General features: G+C 39.5%; 1 protein-coding gene across 2 annotated transcripts in view; it reads left to right on the top strand.

The window, feature by feature from the left end:
* Window positions 1–11,733, top strand: part of LOC119851029 (probable acyl-CoA dehydrogenase 6) — a 145,797-nt gene extending 134,064 nt beyond the window's left edge. For both annotated transcript variants that reach the window (XM_043509291.1, XM_038390188.2), the window contains 3 exons: window positions 6,410–6,571; window positions 6,713–6,863; window positions 11,421–11,733. In XM_043509291.1, coding sequence (XP_043365226.1) covers window positions 6,410–6,571; window positions 6,713–6,863; window positions 11,421–11,514 — 407 coding nt within the window. In that variant the 3' untranslated portion in view covers window positions 11,515–11,733. The remainder of the gene's footprint in view (window positions 1–6,409; window positions 6,572–6,712; window positions 6,864–11,420) is intronic.
* The last annotated feature ends 4,681 nt before the right edge of the window (window positions 11,734–16,414 follow it).

Genomic DNA, 16,414 nt, shown 5'->3' with positions numbered 1-16,414 from the left:
TAAGATTATCTTTACTAAAATTTCAAAGTTATGTAAAGGTATTTTAGACAGGACTGGTAGCTCTGTCTGTTATTAAGATTGCCCAGCATGTCCCATTATATGATGCTGTTTTCAGCTGCTTATAACTTTGTCCAACTTTAACTGTTTGGGCTGAAATTTTACATGCTGGGCATCTGTATTCAGACTCAATTCATCTGGAAAATGTCATCCAAAATGGTTCAGCCATTTCTGAGAATGAGGTTAGGAAAAAATAGGCTGTTTGGCTCATCTTAAAAAAAAAAAATCTGGTGACCTTTTCTTTGAACAGCTCTAATCCTCAGGCTTTGGAGTGGGGACTTGAAATTTGGTAGGGGGTAAAGGATATGCCTTTTTGCCAGCCCTGTGGAAATCTAACTAAATTTGACCAAGTAATAAGTCTCAGAAAAATCACAGTTTGCATATGCTCAGTAGAGACTTTTGTGACAAAGCTCTGTCCTTGCCTCTGAGGGTCCCACGTTTCCTGGCGGATTTCGCTAGCCTCAGAGGCTCACTGTGACCCTCCATGTAACCCTTCTTTCTCTAGAGACAAGGGTCGCAGTCTACTGAGCCATTTTCATCATAAGCCAGCGAGGGAGGTGAGGAGAAGTTATCCTTCTTTGCACCGTCTCTGTTGTCTCCCAGTCTCAGTGATTAATCAGGGGGCAAAGGGGGGGGGGAAGCCCGGGCCCACCCTTTACTCCGGGCTCCAACCCAGGGACCCTAATAGTATCAGCTATGGTAGCTGACCTTTTAGAAACATGACATGTACAATTCCCTGGGCTACTTCCCCCACAGCAGCCCTCACTTCCTCAAGCTCCACTTCACCCTTACCCCAGGGCCTCCTTCCTTGTGCCTGATATGGTGTGTACTACTCAGTCTCTCCAACAGCACAACTTCCTCCCACAGCTCTTGACATGCACACCCACCTGACTGACTGGGAGGCTTTTAACTAGTTTCAGCCAGCCCCTGATTGGCTTCAGGTGTCCCAATCAACCTAGCCTTCTTCCTGCCTTCTGGAAAGTTCTTAATTGGCCCCAGTTGTCTTAATTGACCTGGAGCAGCTGCCATTTAACTTATCCTGGTACCAGGGATTTGTTTAGCGTGGAGCTAATATATCTATCTCCCACTACTTTTCTATAGCCATCTGGCCTTGCCCCATCATACTTGCTAGAGCTTAACACCTAATATCTCTAAAGATTCCACCCTCCCTGAGCATGCCCCAGCCTTTCCTAGTTCTTAGTGCTGACCAGACTGTGCATGCACCACCCTATCAGAGCAACTGAGTATGCTTCCTCCAGCCCAGGGCTAGAGGGACAAAGCTGGATTTTTCCTGTACAGCCTTATGCTGGCCCTCTGCACAGAGGTGAGTTTCACCCAAAGAGTGCAAGAATCTTGACTGTCTCTAGACCCTGGCCTGGGAGTAACTCCTTTTTCCATCTCCTCAGTCTTGCATATCCACAAAGTCAGTCATAAGCTGTCCCTTAACCATTGGGATCAACTGCAGAATTCTTTCCATAACACAGACAAAGGTTTGCTGCTGAAGCTTAAAAGACAAAGTATTCCCCCCCCCCCCGCCACCCCCAAAAAGGCAAAAGAGTCTCGCTGTGACAAGATTCTTCCTACAGATATTTGTATCATTCTGCTCTTCTACCAGTTCCATCAAAACCATATAGAGGCTTTTTTTCTTAATTAATTAGTATGTCATTACACAACAATTACCGTCTATCCCTTGGGGATTGTATGCAAGGAAAAGGCAGCTTTGTCCCCGTTGAAATCTTGTCAATTTTTAAATTTTAATTTGCAGATCTCTCTCTCTTATGACTTGTTCTCATAATTACCACAGTAACTGAAGAGCTGATGTTCCCCTCTCTCCACAGGGATAAGTGAACATTCCAACAGCTGTCCCACTGGAAATGCCACTCAAATTTTAACCACTTTCAAATTTTCCCTTCTCTTCTGCTTTGATATGGCAGGAACTACATCGCAGAGCCATAGAGTTTAAGGTCAGAAGGGATCATAGGATTGTCCAGCCTGACCTCCTGTGTATCACACACCATTGCATTTCATCCAGTTATTCCAGTAATGAGCACAATAAGTTGTGGTTTTGGCTAAAGCAATCTTCCTGAAAGGCAGCCAGTCTTGTCTGAAGCCATGGGAAATCCACCACTTCTCCTGGTAATTTGTTCCAGTGGTTAATCGCCCTCATTGTTAAACATGTGTGCCTTATTTCTGATTAAATTGTCTGGCTTCAGGTTCTGGGCATTGGTTCTTGTTATGGCTTACTTCACTATACTGAAAAGTTCTTTGGTACCAGGTATTTTCTCCTTGTGAAGGTATTTATACACAGTAATCAAGTCATTTCTCAGTTTGGTCTTCGATAAACTGAACAGATAGACCTTCTTAAGTCTCTCACTGTAAAGGTGTTCTCCAACCCTAGAGTCATTTTTGTGGCTCTTTTCTGCACCCTCTCCAATTCGTCAACATCCCAAGGAACGTATGCACTATTCCAGTATCAGTCTCACCAGTGCCATGTACTTCCCTACTATTGTTACTCCCATTTATACATCCATGTATCTCATTAGACCCTTTTGCCACAGCATTGCATTGTAGGGTGACCAGATATCCCGATTTTGTAGGGACAGTCCCGATTTTTGGGTCTTTTTCTTATATAGGCTCCTATTACCTCCAACCCACATCCCGATTTTTCATACTTGCTGTCTGGTAACCCTATTGTATTGGGAGCTCATGTTGCGTTTCTTGTCCACTATGGCCCCTAAATACTTTTCAGAGTCACAGCTTTCCAGGATATAGTCTCCCATTCTGTAGGTATGGTGTACAAATTTTCTCTATAAAACGTAATAGAAAGTTCCTCCAAGTTTAGAATATAATATGGATGTTGAAATAAAAGACAAACAAAAGAAAGTGGCTGAGAAATCAAAATTGAAGGATGGAGGATTAAATTACACTTTATCTGTGGAAATAACAGTGAAACGGGGAAAAGAGACCTGTTATGAGAAAGGTGACAGAGGTTCAGAGAAAGAAAAGGAGTACTTGTGGCACCTTAGAGACTAACAAATTTATTAGAGCATAAGCTTTCGTGAGCTACAGCTCACTTCATCGGATGCAGAAACTTCCTGGTAGACATGATAAAGCCAGGCAGCTTTTTGTAAAGGGATTAATGTTGTTAAAAAACGTCTGTGACTGAATTTCTCTGAAAACAACCAAATTAGCACAGCCTTGGAAACAGTTTTTCATTTTTGAGACCTTTTTTAAAAATGTGATCTTGTAGCTCAGCCTAAAAAGTAATGTGATGCCTGTAATGTGCTGACAAAGACTTTTTGTTGTACTTAGAGAAACATTAGTTGACAGAGGAAATAATGTGTATTTCCTTTTCATTTTTTAAAGGACAACAAGGTTAAAACTATATTAAAAATCTCTTCATACCTCTGGCCCCAATCCTGCCACTGGATCCGCATGGGAGTGGGGATTCAACCCTGGGAAACCAATTATAGGACTGGGCCTAAGTTGCATGTAAAATGATATTTTAAAAATCTTTTATTTTCTAAATAGGGGCAGATTTTCAGGGCCAGCCTCCATTCCTGCAGGCGTAAACATTTCTAGATAATCTACTAACTTCTTGGGACCCACAAATGAGAAGGTTGAAGTCTATCTTGTAAAGTGTCCCCTTGAAGTTCAGTGCAGATGCAATTATTTCTGGACACAAAATTGCTCCTATAAAGCATAGACCAGGTCAAGTCTATCTGATAGGCTAATCCATAGTTTGTATACCTGAGGAAGTAGCACATCTTCAAAGAATTTTGTTTTAATCTGTTTCCATTGGAATTTATATTAAAAATAGAACAAAAAGAATAATTTTCTGGAAATGTTTTTAATGGCCTTACATTTTATAAAAACCTTATTTTGCCAGATCAAAATGTGGTCCCAAATTATTAAACATTCCTTTCTCTCTTTTTCTGCCAAGTGTGTCACAACGACAAGGTGAGTGACATAATATCTTTTATTGGACTAACTTCCGTTGGTGAAAGAGACAAGCTTTTGAGTCATACAGAGCTCTTCTTCAGGTCTGGGAAATATACCCAGACTGTCACAGCTAAATACAAGGTGGAACAGATTGTTTAGCGTAAATAGTTAACAAACATTTCAAGGGACCATTCAAGGTGAAGTGACCAGTTAACACCCCACCAGTCATCCAGTGTCTCTATTCAGTGCCTAGCAAAGTTATGAATTGAAGCTTCTAGGCTTGTCTCTTGAAAGCATTGCACAGATTTCCTTTGAGAATGAGGTCAGAGTAATCACGTTGTGAAAAGTGTTCACCCATAGGTGATAGAGTGTTTTTGTCTTTTATCATTTTTCTGTGTGAACTCATTTGAGAGCATAGTGTTTGTCTGGTTTTACCCACATAATTGTTATTGGGGCTTTTAGTGCACTGTCTGAGGTACACCATATGTGTGATAGGCAACTGTAGGACCCATGAATCTTGATAGGTACGTTGTGGGGGCGTTGATCATCAGAGCAGTGGAGGTATGCCTATGTAGCAGTGGTTCTCAACCTATTTTCCATTGTGGGCCACATGCAATACTACTTGCATAACCATGAGGATGTCACATGGGCTGCAGCTGTGTGCTGATTGGGCCACAAGTAGCCCGCAGGTTGAGAACCACTCATGTATAATACAGTAAATATATCACAGACATTAATAAAAGTAGCTGTGTTTCTTGCTTTCTTGAAGAAAATAATGAAGCACACCTTTCTGTTTATAATGTGACATGCCCATTCAATTTTAAAAATCTGTCATGTTGCCCTCAGGACAACATGGATCCCTACAGAGTCCCACAGATGCTAGCAGATCACACTGTAAGACTGGGGACCTGAACAGTAAGATGGCAGATCTCTTTTATTTATTAATTCCTATATTCAACTTGGAAGTGATGGGAAAGTTTAAAGTGTGCTAAGTCCATAGAATGGTATCTTTCTAAATACTTAATTTGTGCATGGTGGCTCAGATCTGTGAGTCATTCAGCCAGGGCCAAGTCAGAGAACAATGATAAATCTTTAGGCATGAGGTGCTCTGCATTTCAATGTGGCAGATTATTCAGCTTGGGAGTAGATGGGGATGTCCCCTTTGTATCCCTGAGGAATGACCTTGCACATTGGTTATCAGTAGAATGAAGAGAACTTAGTTCATTTCTTCTAGTTTAGAAAGACTAGGCATGGGAAATTATGTACAGGGGAGCAGATTGTTCCACATATGTCTACTGTTGTTACCCAGGGTTTTCAGAACCCACAGTAGTAGTAACTTAACTATTTCACTCTAGGCGGTGTCAAGAATAAATCAACCGGAACACAGAAATTCCGTCTGATAAAAGATTAATGCAAGTAAGCATGTTATGTCTAAAAATGCAGTTTATTAGATTTAAGCATACACAGACATAAGCAATAAGTTCAGAACATCCCAAATATTTACCTAAAATCTGGAATAGTATTGAGTAATTACCAGCAGGTTTACTTTGGCCAGTTGCTAACCCACTGGGGAGAAAAGGTGTAGGGAAAAATGTCTCTCAGGATGGGTTCAGAGGACTGCTCCAAGTACACTGTATTAGCTAATCTTTATAACTAACTTCTACAAAACACGTAGGCCATAGTGACCCCTACTAAATCATCACTTTTCATCACATTCTGGGGTGCACTCCTATGCCTCAAATCCAGGGTAACACTCTAGGATTCTTACACCGTCCTTTGAGGCCACTGGACTCTATAGACTAATGGTCTTATTGAATATAGTAATTCGTATGTTCCTACAGTTCAGAATTCTTGGTTCCTTTAGCTTGTCCCAACATGTACAGAAGGTTATATGGGTGTGATGGGTGACCAATGATGAGACAGAAGCAAGGAGTAGCCTTGAAAGTGATGCAGAATGGGATGTGGAGTCCCTGAAGGGACTCATAAAGATGGGTGATGAGGCAGGGAAAATGAGTTTGGCAGCTGTGCCATGTGGATGGCCTAAAAGGAATGAGGTGGATGGAGAGAAGAAGGTTACAGTAATCAAGGTAGGAGATTACTGAAGCATGGACAAGGATATTGGCAGTAGATATAGAAAAGAAGATCTTCTTAGTATTCCAGTTTATACATACGTATACTCTGAAGTTTTTCTTCAAGACATATCGGAATGACCGACATCTGTAGGGAATTGAAACTATAAATAGTAAATAAGCCCCATAGAATAATTTATTTTTAAATAACTAGTTTATTCATTGTACCTATTTCACACAAGCTGGGAGGAGAAAAAAAGTCTTCCTTTTTGACAAACCTCACATACACCACAAAACCCTTGAGTAAAAACAGCTGCTGTTCTGTGCTTTGATTCCTCTAGTCCTGGCACCAATGGAAAATGTGATACAAGAAACTATTGACTATACTCGCCAACGGAAAATATATAACCAGCCAGTACTGCATAACCAAATAGTGCACTTTCGCTTGGCAGAATTAGCAACTGAGGTGGAACTTGTTCGCTCTCTGCTCTACCAGGCTGTTGGTAAGCTTCCACATTTGGCTTCAGGAATATACTCTTAATATCAAAAAATTGTCATGATTGGAAATCTGTGGGAAGGGGATTGGGAGTGAAGATATACTGCAGTCAGTGACTTACTGTAGAATTTGTGCTTTTTTATTTTAGCTCTCTATATAAGAGGCAATGATGTGACCAAATTTGCTTCCATGGCTAAACTAAAGGCAGGTCGTCTAGCCCGTGAGCTGAGTGATAATTGCCTCCAGTTCTGGGGAGGAATGGGATTCACCAATGATGTGCTAGTGAGCAGACTTTACAGGTGAGGCACCGTTTGAGAATGTGAAAGGTTTTGACTCTGCTTTAAATAACTTTGATCAAAAATATGGAGTATTAAAAACCCTACATGGGATGTTTGCTCTTTCCAGTTTTGCTGCAGTGAAAATAATCTGGAACAAACCCTCAGTTGATGTAAATAATGAAGTTCTATTGGAGTTACACAAGCCACACATCTGATCCTTTGATTGTCTCCTGCCTGATCCTGCAGTGGGGATCCACAGGCACAGAGTTTCATTGGCTCCTATGTTACTTTGCCTAGGTGTAACGGTCAAGGAACATGGAAGAAGATCCCTTTTGCAGGATCACCGCTTTAAACAGTAATTGTGTGGTTTAATCTACCCACAAGGCTAGTCTGAAGCTCAAGTAAAGGGAGTGGTCACTGGTGACTCCATATTCCTTCTACAGTTCACCATAAGCCCTATACATCTCTAAGGCAGTAGCTCCAGAGAAGGACACCTTAATGACAGGTCCTTTTCCCGTTAGGAAGGGGGTGCCTATCCTAGGTGCTCCTGACACAAATTACAGAACCAAAATAAAAATGAATGAGCAACAGAACTTGACTCCCCATAAATATGGATTCAGGAGTCTACCTTTAGGCTCCTATTTTTGAAACTCAACATTCCACACAGCTCCAACAACCTTTCCCGTGGTTGACGTTCCAGTATTTTTCTCTGGCAGCCTGTGTGGGGCTAGCTCAGAGATCATTTCCAAGACATGTGGAGGAATGAAGTTCTGCCTCTCGCTGCCTCAATACTGCCCCTTGGATGGGATTTAAGAGGTGCAAAGGCCTTGCAGTGGCCCTACACACCATGAGTAAATTTTTATCTGTAGAGACTCTGTGTACTTTTAAAAGGGAGATGCAAAACTATACACCCTGAGCCCACTGAGATTCATGCAAAGATGATAAAAACAGAGGGAAGAAAAATACTGACTATAGAAATGAGCAAAATTATAAGGAGAGTATTTCCTATGCGTTGCCAATAATCCTTTAAGTGGGATGCTGGCTCCAGGTCCCTGTGTTCTTTTGGAGGATGGTTATAGCCTATATGCCAAGTGAAGTTATTGCTGTATGCATTTTTACATAAACAAAATATGGATCTTAAATTCTCCTGCTTATAGTAGATTTCAGCTTGCATATCAAACCTCATAATAAGATGCCTAACAAAGTGTTAGTGGAATCAGGGTTAGGTCTGTCAAGACATTAGTAAATATACCATTTATGTGTAAAATGGCAAAAGGAAAATTGAAAAAATGGAAGTTATAAAAATTTTACTTCTTTATAACCTGTTAGTTTGTTTCTAGAAATAAAGCTCTTGAAATACTTTTACTAAAAATTACATCAGAGCACGGGATATAAACTGTCAACAGGCTTATTGCTAACAACCTCTTCCGTTAAACCAATGCAACAGAAGAAGGAAAGTGTTATTTAAAAACATCTTATATAAAACTGCCGTCCCTTTGTTAGAAAGCTGTAGAACTACTGCTTCAGAGAAGCAAGGTTGCTGTGGGCTGGCTGAAAAAGAGAGTTCGGATGTGTTGACCACAAGGTAGTGATGTGGCAATTTCCTGAGCTGGGAGCAGTGTAAGTGCTTCATTCCCCAGAGCATCTTTCTGCAAGCTTCCTGGCCTTTTCAGAACATGCTGCTGTTGGGACATATGCCCCAGGAGTAGGATTTATGTGGATTATGGAAATAAATCTCATGCATTTGAAAGGGTTTGATTTGTCCTCTTAACTTGTGGTTTTGGCACTATTGCTACTTCTGGTAGCACCCATCTGACTCTGACATGGCTGTTCTGGCCCATTCCAGGATAGTGTAGTTATGTATAAGGATTCCAGGATAAGCAGACTAGTGTAGTTATGTATTTACTCCCCAGCTGGAAAATCTAGCACATTTCCTATTGGGATCTAACCTGTGCCTGCCATCTAATATTAAAGAAATAAATCCTTGCCACCTCAAAAGAAAAAGCCTTATAAATAGATCTCAGTGATGATGATCACACTCAAGAATTTTGTTATGAACTAATACAATTCCATGACTGAATAATCATAGTCACCAGAGAGGTGAAGTAAGAATATCACCTGAAGGAACAAACACAGGTTTACTCTTTGATCCATTGTAATCTCTACTAACAAACAAACAGCAGCAAGTCTCCTAATACTAGCTCTTCCTTTTACTCAGACATTCCTGTAATCAGTTCACATCACTGTGACGTTTGTACAGCAGCAAGCAGCTGTTACTGTAAGTGCATGGCATGTCCATTCAGTCATACCAGGAAAATTAATTTGAAAAGTAATCCTTAGTAAGCAGCGTTAGTGCTTGACACACAGGTCAGTCTGCTGTTACTTCAGCAAGCATCATGTACTATGATAAATGTTTATTACATTCAACTTTGAAATTGCTTAGCAGTGTTGGTAGGGAGTTTTAACTAGACATTGTACAAACCTGTCTGTCAAGTTGTTTCAGTAATTGTTATCACTTTAAGTTCAATAGTTCTGAAATCATTTGTTCTACAAAAGTATTTCCAACGTACCGAGTTGTTAGAAGATGGAATTTAATGAAGGCTAGTTATTCCTCCCCCTCACTAGATACATCCTGCTGGTTTTATGTAATACATTTCCCAGATGTTTCACTTCTTATATCTCAGTGTTTATTAAATAAAATAGATATAGTAAGGATTTTTCTTTTCTTTTTTGGGGGGAGAGGATGAGGAGAAAATCATTTTCGCTCACTGATTCCAGATATATGATTGTTTCATGGAAAGATCCCCATTTTATATAGGCAGACATCTTCCATATATTACATATTTGGATATTCAACAAACTTAGATTTCATTTTAATATAACATGACTTTTTTAGCTTGTCATTGACTAAGTAATTTGCTTTATTAGAAACTATTTAAATTTGTAAAGGATTATGTTGAACCTGAAATCTAGTCATCACAAAATTTTTTTAAAGTAGTTTAAAATACTACAAGCTACCTTTGACTTCTGCCAACTGTTACAGTGTTGAAATCTCGCATTCCTGCTTTTTAAATGTTTTTCTTCCTCAGTTGCTGTGTGTAAAACCCAAGCAAGCAACAGGGGAAATTGATTTTTGGCTATGCTTATAAAACGGGTAAAATGACTATAAATGGAGCTGCCAAATGTTCAAAGTGGGGTAAATCCAAAAGATTTTTTTTCTCAAATACCTTTTAGTTATTGCTAGGCAAAGTTTTATTAGTAATAGATAAAATTACAAGTATGTTTTTTAAGTTGTTACTTTGAATAACCAAGCATTTGCTGTCACAGTATTTTGTGGTTTTTTAGAAAATTGTTTAAAAAGTCAGTGTAACTTTTTATGTTGTTTTTTCAAACAGACCATAAATCCTATGAACATATACATCTGATCTAGACTGATTCTAAGTAATTTCTTCTTTTCTTGATATGTGTCTGATTACCACAATGTCACTATTGAATTGAAGAGTGGTAGTTTAGCAAAACAATTTTTCCCCCCAGGGAAAATCAAATTTACAAAGAAAATAGGAAAGAGCGGGGGCATGATGGTTTATAGATCTGAGTTGCTATGAGAATTTAGGCATCACAGGTGGGGATGGCTCATTAGTGTAACAGCCAGCTTTTCAATTACTATTGCTGAAACCACTCACTCAAAAGTAAGTAGGGTTAGAGCGGCCCTTCCAGGAAGATAAACTGACTAAAAGTAAGGCCTTAAAAATAGTCTTATCAGATCAGGGTAGATGTTGGATACCATGATGTATTTTAAGAAGTAGTATTTACTCCAAAGTCATACAAAAATGGACTGCCCCCAGTGTTCTGCAGAACCCTTGCTGCTGTTCGATTGTGACTCTTCCCTACAGAGATCACTGAAGTTCAATGTTACAGACTACACTGAATTTCTGAAAAGTTAAAGGATGAAAGATACCTTTTCTCCCTAGAACCCTTTTAGGGAACCTGCTCTCTCTACCCTCCATCCCCAGCAGACACATTTCCAGAGAAAAGATGGGCCACAATTCATTTTGTAAAGTGCAGCCTTCATCGTGGTGAGCATGGAGATTTCAAGTGTTAGCCTAACAAACTTGGACAATCTAAACAGTATAGACAATGGAACACCAAGCTGTTCTTTAAAGTTTTCTCTGGCTGATTTCTAAAGCTGTAGGAAGAGAGCAAAGGGGTAATTCCTTCATAAGCTTTACTTTGAAGGGGAAACAAAATTACTGAAATTCAGAGCTAGCATTACACTTGAAGAAAACTGCATTTTCAAACTTTAGGCTATGTCTGAAGCAATGCTGTGTTTTTCTTTTCAAACACCCTGAAAAGTTCCTTCACTCTGATTGATGTGTATGTACAATATTATCTAAGGCTTTGTCTAGGAAGTAATATACATTTCTACAGCTAGAGTATATTTCTGGGTAATAAAACCAGGCGAATTTGTAGTAACTAAATGTGTGTCAGGGGGAGAGGAGGGAGGAAACATTTCAGTTCAGCATGAATTTTCAGCTGATGTATCATACAAATGTTTTCACCCATTCTTTTTCTCTGCAGAGATTCAAGACTACTGTCAATAGGGGCTGGTGCAGATGAAGTCATGCTTTCCATTATATGCAAATATATGGAAACTCTTCCACAAAAGAAGTAACGCCCAGTAACAGTTACATTTCTTCATTGAAAATTCATGAGAGAGATACAGTATATTGATTACGTACTGAAAGAATAAGCAATATATTTAAGGTGAAATTTAAGTGAAATTTTCTAGCATTTATGCCAATGATCTACTAGTTAGTGCCTTTGTATACAAAATTACTTGTACCATAACTTTTAAAGTAAATATCGAAATTAAAAGAAAGTAATCTGAAAACATGTATCCTCTTGCAACATTTTTTTCTCTTGTTGAAAACTAATTGCTGCTTGTGAATGGTCCAGTGCAGGGGTGGCCAACCTGAGCCTGAGATGGAGCCACAATTTACCAAAGTACATTGCTAAAGAGCCATAGTAATATGTCAGTAGCCCCCCGTCAGCTCTCCCCCCTGCCCTGTGCCTCCCGCCGGCCGGCAGCCCTGCTGATCAGTGCCTCCCACTCCCTCCCTGCACCTCCGGATCAGCTGTTTCGTGACATTCAGGAGGCTGGGGGGGGCGGAGCGAGGACATTACAGGCTCAGGGGAACAGGTGGGAAGGGATGGAATGGGGGCAGGGCCTGTGGCAGAGCCAGGGGTTAAGCAGTAAGCACTCCCCGGCACATTGGAAAGTTGGCGCCTGTAGCTCCAGTCGCAGAGTCGGTGCCTGTACAAGGAGCCACATATTAACTTCTGAAGAGCTACATCTGGCTCCGGAGCCACATGTAGGCCACCCCTGGTCTAGTGCATATTAAGTAAATGGAGTGAGTGTCTACTTATATAAGCAAGATACACCTACATTTAAAAAACCTAAGCCATGATAAAATTGAGTGCCGCCTTGCTACATCCCGTGCAAGAGACAATTCTACCAGTAGTTTACTTAAGCAAATTTTAATGTAAAACTGCATTGAACACCAACCGTATTGGAGGCATGCACTTTATCTCAGGTTATAAGGTCTTTGGGGAACAGACTTTCTTTTTTCTTCAGTGGTTGTACAGTCCTGGTCCACAATTAGCACTTCTAGGCACCACAGTTTCTCATACCTCATTTCTTACACTTGTACATTCTGTTACTGGAACAGTAATTCTGCTGTCCTTCATTCACCTATAGGTTACATAACTTTCACTTCGTAATATTAAATGAATAATAGCTCACACACTGCAGAAAGTGGATCTACATATGCATCATTCATTTTGAACAGTTGCCATAAGTCTGGTAATATTCCCTTACAATACCTAGTCCTTAGCTATCAGGGGATAGCTGTGTTAGTCTGTATCCACAAAAACAACAAGAAGTCTGGTGGCACCTTAAAAACTAACAGGTTTATTTGGGCATAAGCTTTTGTGGGTAAAAAACCACTTCTTCTAAAAAACCATCTGAAGAAGTGTTTTTTTTACCCACAAAAGCTTATGCCCAAATAAATCTGTTAGTCTTTAAGGTGCCACCAGCCTCTTTGTAGTCCTTAGCTAAATTGTTACAGTCTGCAACCACACTGGGGAAGTTCTACTGCCTGTGTTATACAGGAGGATGTACTGGATGATCACAAGTGTCCTTTCTGGCTTTGGAATCTATGATTAACAGGAGTTTACATTGGTTAGGACCTAAGTACCAAATAGACAACCACTTTTTTTTTTCATTTTCTCTAAATAGATCAGTCCATTAATATTGGCTTATTTTGAATATTGATTCATCAGTGTCAGTTACACTTATTAAAATTGTTTAAACTTGATTAAATGTGTTTAACAGTACTGTAAATTGTAATTGCTTTAAAGCACAAATATGTGACAAATGAAATTTGATTGGACAAATTAGCATAATTTGTTACAGAAGTCCCTGTCATGAAATGTACAGCTGCTTGCAATAAATGTAAAAATTAGTTTTACATTATACTTACATTGAATCAAACTTAGTCTTTACATTTCAACCTTATCTGTACCTTCAAAATTGACTCTGGTCATTCCTTCCACCACTTTTAGATGAGAACAAAGCTTTTTAAACTGAAACATATTAAAAAATCACAACTGTCAAAAACCATTTTACTGCCAAAAAAAATGCTTTTGATGGGATTACTGCTCATTAAAATCGAGAATTTTCACAGTTTAATGATGAATCATAAAGTATGTCTTAAGGAATCTCAACAGCACTGTGGGGCTAATTCTTTAAAGCAGATATTTCCTTTAAGCATCATGACAGCTAATATAAAAGTACATTGCAACTTGAAATACTTGTTTTGCTGGTACAGTAAAATACCATTTGCATTAAGTGCAAGAGCCATTGAAAATTACTAATTTTAAAAAAACCCAACACCACAGCAATTAAATTTAAAAACAAAAGCAAAGATAATTACAATATACATTGGAGAACTGTGTGAATGACCGACAATTTGGTTTGGTGGCAGTTCTGAAAACTAAAAAAGAATAAAAACCATTTTGAGCTGAATCAAACATTTTTGTTTGACCCAGAAAATAATGTTGCATTTAACATTTGGTTTTTAATAATAAAGGAAATTTCAAATAGTTGTTTCAAACTGAAATGTTTAGTTTCAAAACAAAAAACTTTGGGATTTTTTTGCCAAAACAATTTTGCAAATTAACAAAGTGTTGCGGTCAACCCAAATTTTCACTTTTCTCCAATAGTTTTGGTTGAAAAGTGTTATTCAGCTCTAATATTTGTGCATTTGACACAATACTAGCGAGTGGACTAGTTTTCGTATAGCACCCACATCTGTAGTGAGTAAATGCAGAGTATTTTATGACCATAAGACCATATCATAGCACTCAAATGTTTGCTGATATAGGGAGAGACTAACATTTTTGGTATGAATTATGAAGTGTTCTAAGTAATGATATTTTGTTGTATCAAAAGCTATCCAGAGGCCAATGCTTATTTCTGAGTGGTGTTAATTTCAATGGAATAAATGGGCCCAGAAAGTCACTGGTGTTAGTGATCTTGTCATTATCCAACACTAAATAGTTAAAGATAGTTTAGGCCAAGGGGTTGAGCAGAGACATCAGCCAGCATGTCAACAACCACCATTAAAAAGCTATCCTTTTATTAAAGATACAGAAAAGGAAATGATAGAGATTTGAAATGTAAAGTATTAAGTAAGTGTTAAAATGAAAACCTCTCTCTTTCTATTTAGCTGCAAACAGTTTTATAGAGAATGCACCTTGGTTGACAATCTTTTAGGTGGTATTAAAGATGGTAACAGCTGGTCTTTTTTAGGGAAAAGAGACGATTGCTTGAGATGGGGGAGAGCTGTAAAAGTCTGATCCAACTTCAAGACAAAACACACACAAAAGAGGAAAAAACCAGTGACGGAAAATATAGTTTCTGTCTCTAGTGCTTGCTGCTGGAGAAATACAGGTACAACAGCACAGTCTTATCAAGCCACTCTGACATCAGCAACATCAGGCTCTTAGCAAAAAGAAAAGGAGTACTTGTGGCACCTTAGAGACTAAAATTTATTAGAGCATAAGCTTTCGTGAGCTACAGCTCACTTCATCGGATGCATTTGGTGGAAAAAACAGAGGGGAGATTGATATACACACACAGAGAACATCAAACAATGGGTTTATCATACACACTGAAGTGAGCTGTAGCTCACGAAAGCTTATGCTCTAATAAATTTGTTAGTCTCTAAGGTGCCACAAGTACTCCTTTTCTTTTTACTGTAAGGAGAGTGATCACTTAAGATAAGCCATCACCAGCAGCGGGGGGGGGGGAAGGAGGAAAACCTTTCATGGTGACAAGCAAGGTAGGCTATTTCCAGCAGTTAACAAGAATATCTGACAGGTTTCAGAGTAGCAGCCGTGTTAGTCTGTATTCGCAAAAAGAAAAGGAGTACTTGTGGCACCTTAGAGACTAACAAATTTATTAGAGCATAAGCTTTCGTGAGCTACAGCTCACTTCATCGGATGCATCCGATGAAGTGAGCTGTAGCTCACGAAAGCTTATGCTCTAATAAATTTGTTAGTCTCTAAGGTGCCACAAGTACTCCTTTTCTTTTTAAGAATATCTGAGGAACAGTGGGGGGTGGGGTGGGGGGGAGAAATAACATGGGGAAATAGTTTTACTTTGTGTAATGACTCATCCATTCCCAGTCTCTATTCAAGCCTAAGTTAATTGTATCCAGTTTGCAAATTAATTCCAATTCAGCAGTCCCTCATTGGAGTCTGTTTTTGAAGCTTTTTTGTTGAAGGATAGCCACTCTTAGGTCTGTGATCGAGTGACCAGAGAGATTGAAGTGTTCTCCAACTGGTTTTTGAATGTTATAATTCTTGACGTCTGATTTGTGTCCATTCATTCTTTTACGTAGAGACTGTCCAGTTTGGCCAATGTACATGGCAGAGGGGCATTGCTGGCACATGATGGCATATATCACATTGGTAGATGCGCAGGTGAAGGAGACTGTGATAGTGTGGCTGATGTGATTAGGCCCTATGATGGTGTCCCCTGAATAGATATGTGGACAGAGTTAGCAACGGGCTTTGTTGCAAGGATAGGTTCCTGGGTTAGTGGTTCTGTTGTGTGGTGTGTGGTTGCTGGTGACAGAGACAAACACCTACAAGATCTCTATCATGCATTCCTACAACTACAATACCCACCTGCTGAAGTGAAGAAACAGATTGACAGAGCCAGAAGAGTACCCAGAAGTCACCTACTACAGGACAGGCCCAATAAAGAAAATAACAGAACGCCACTAGCCATCACCTTCAGCCCCCAACTAAAACCTCTCCAACGCATCATCAAGGATCTACAACCTATCCTGAAGGATGACCCATCACTCTCACAGACCTTGGGAGACAGGCCAGTCCTTGCTTACAGACAGCCCCCCAATCTGAAGCAAATACTCACCAGCAACCACACACCACACAACAGAACCACTAACCCAGGAACCTATCCTTGCAACAAAGCCCGTGGC

Source organism: Dermochelys coriacea, chromosome 2 (genome assembly GCF_009764565.3).
Source record: "Dermochelys coriacea isolate rDerCor1 chromosome 2, rDerCor1.pri.v4, whole genome shotgun sequence".
Classification (NCBI taxonomy): Eukaryota; Metazoa; Chordata; order Testudines; family Dermochelyidae; genus Dermochelys; species Dermochelys coriacea.
The sequence above is the reverse complement of the archived record's forward strand: the minus strand, read 5'-3'. Positions and strand labels throughout refer to the sequence as shown.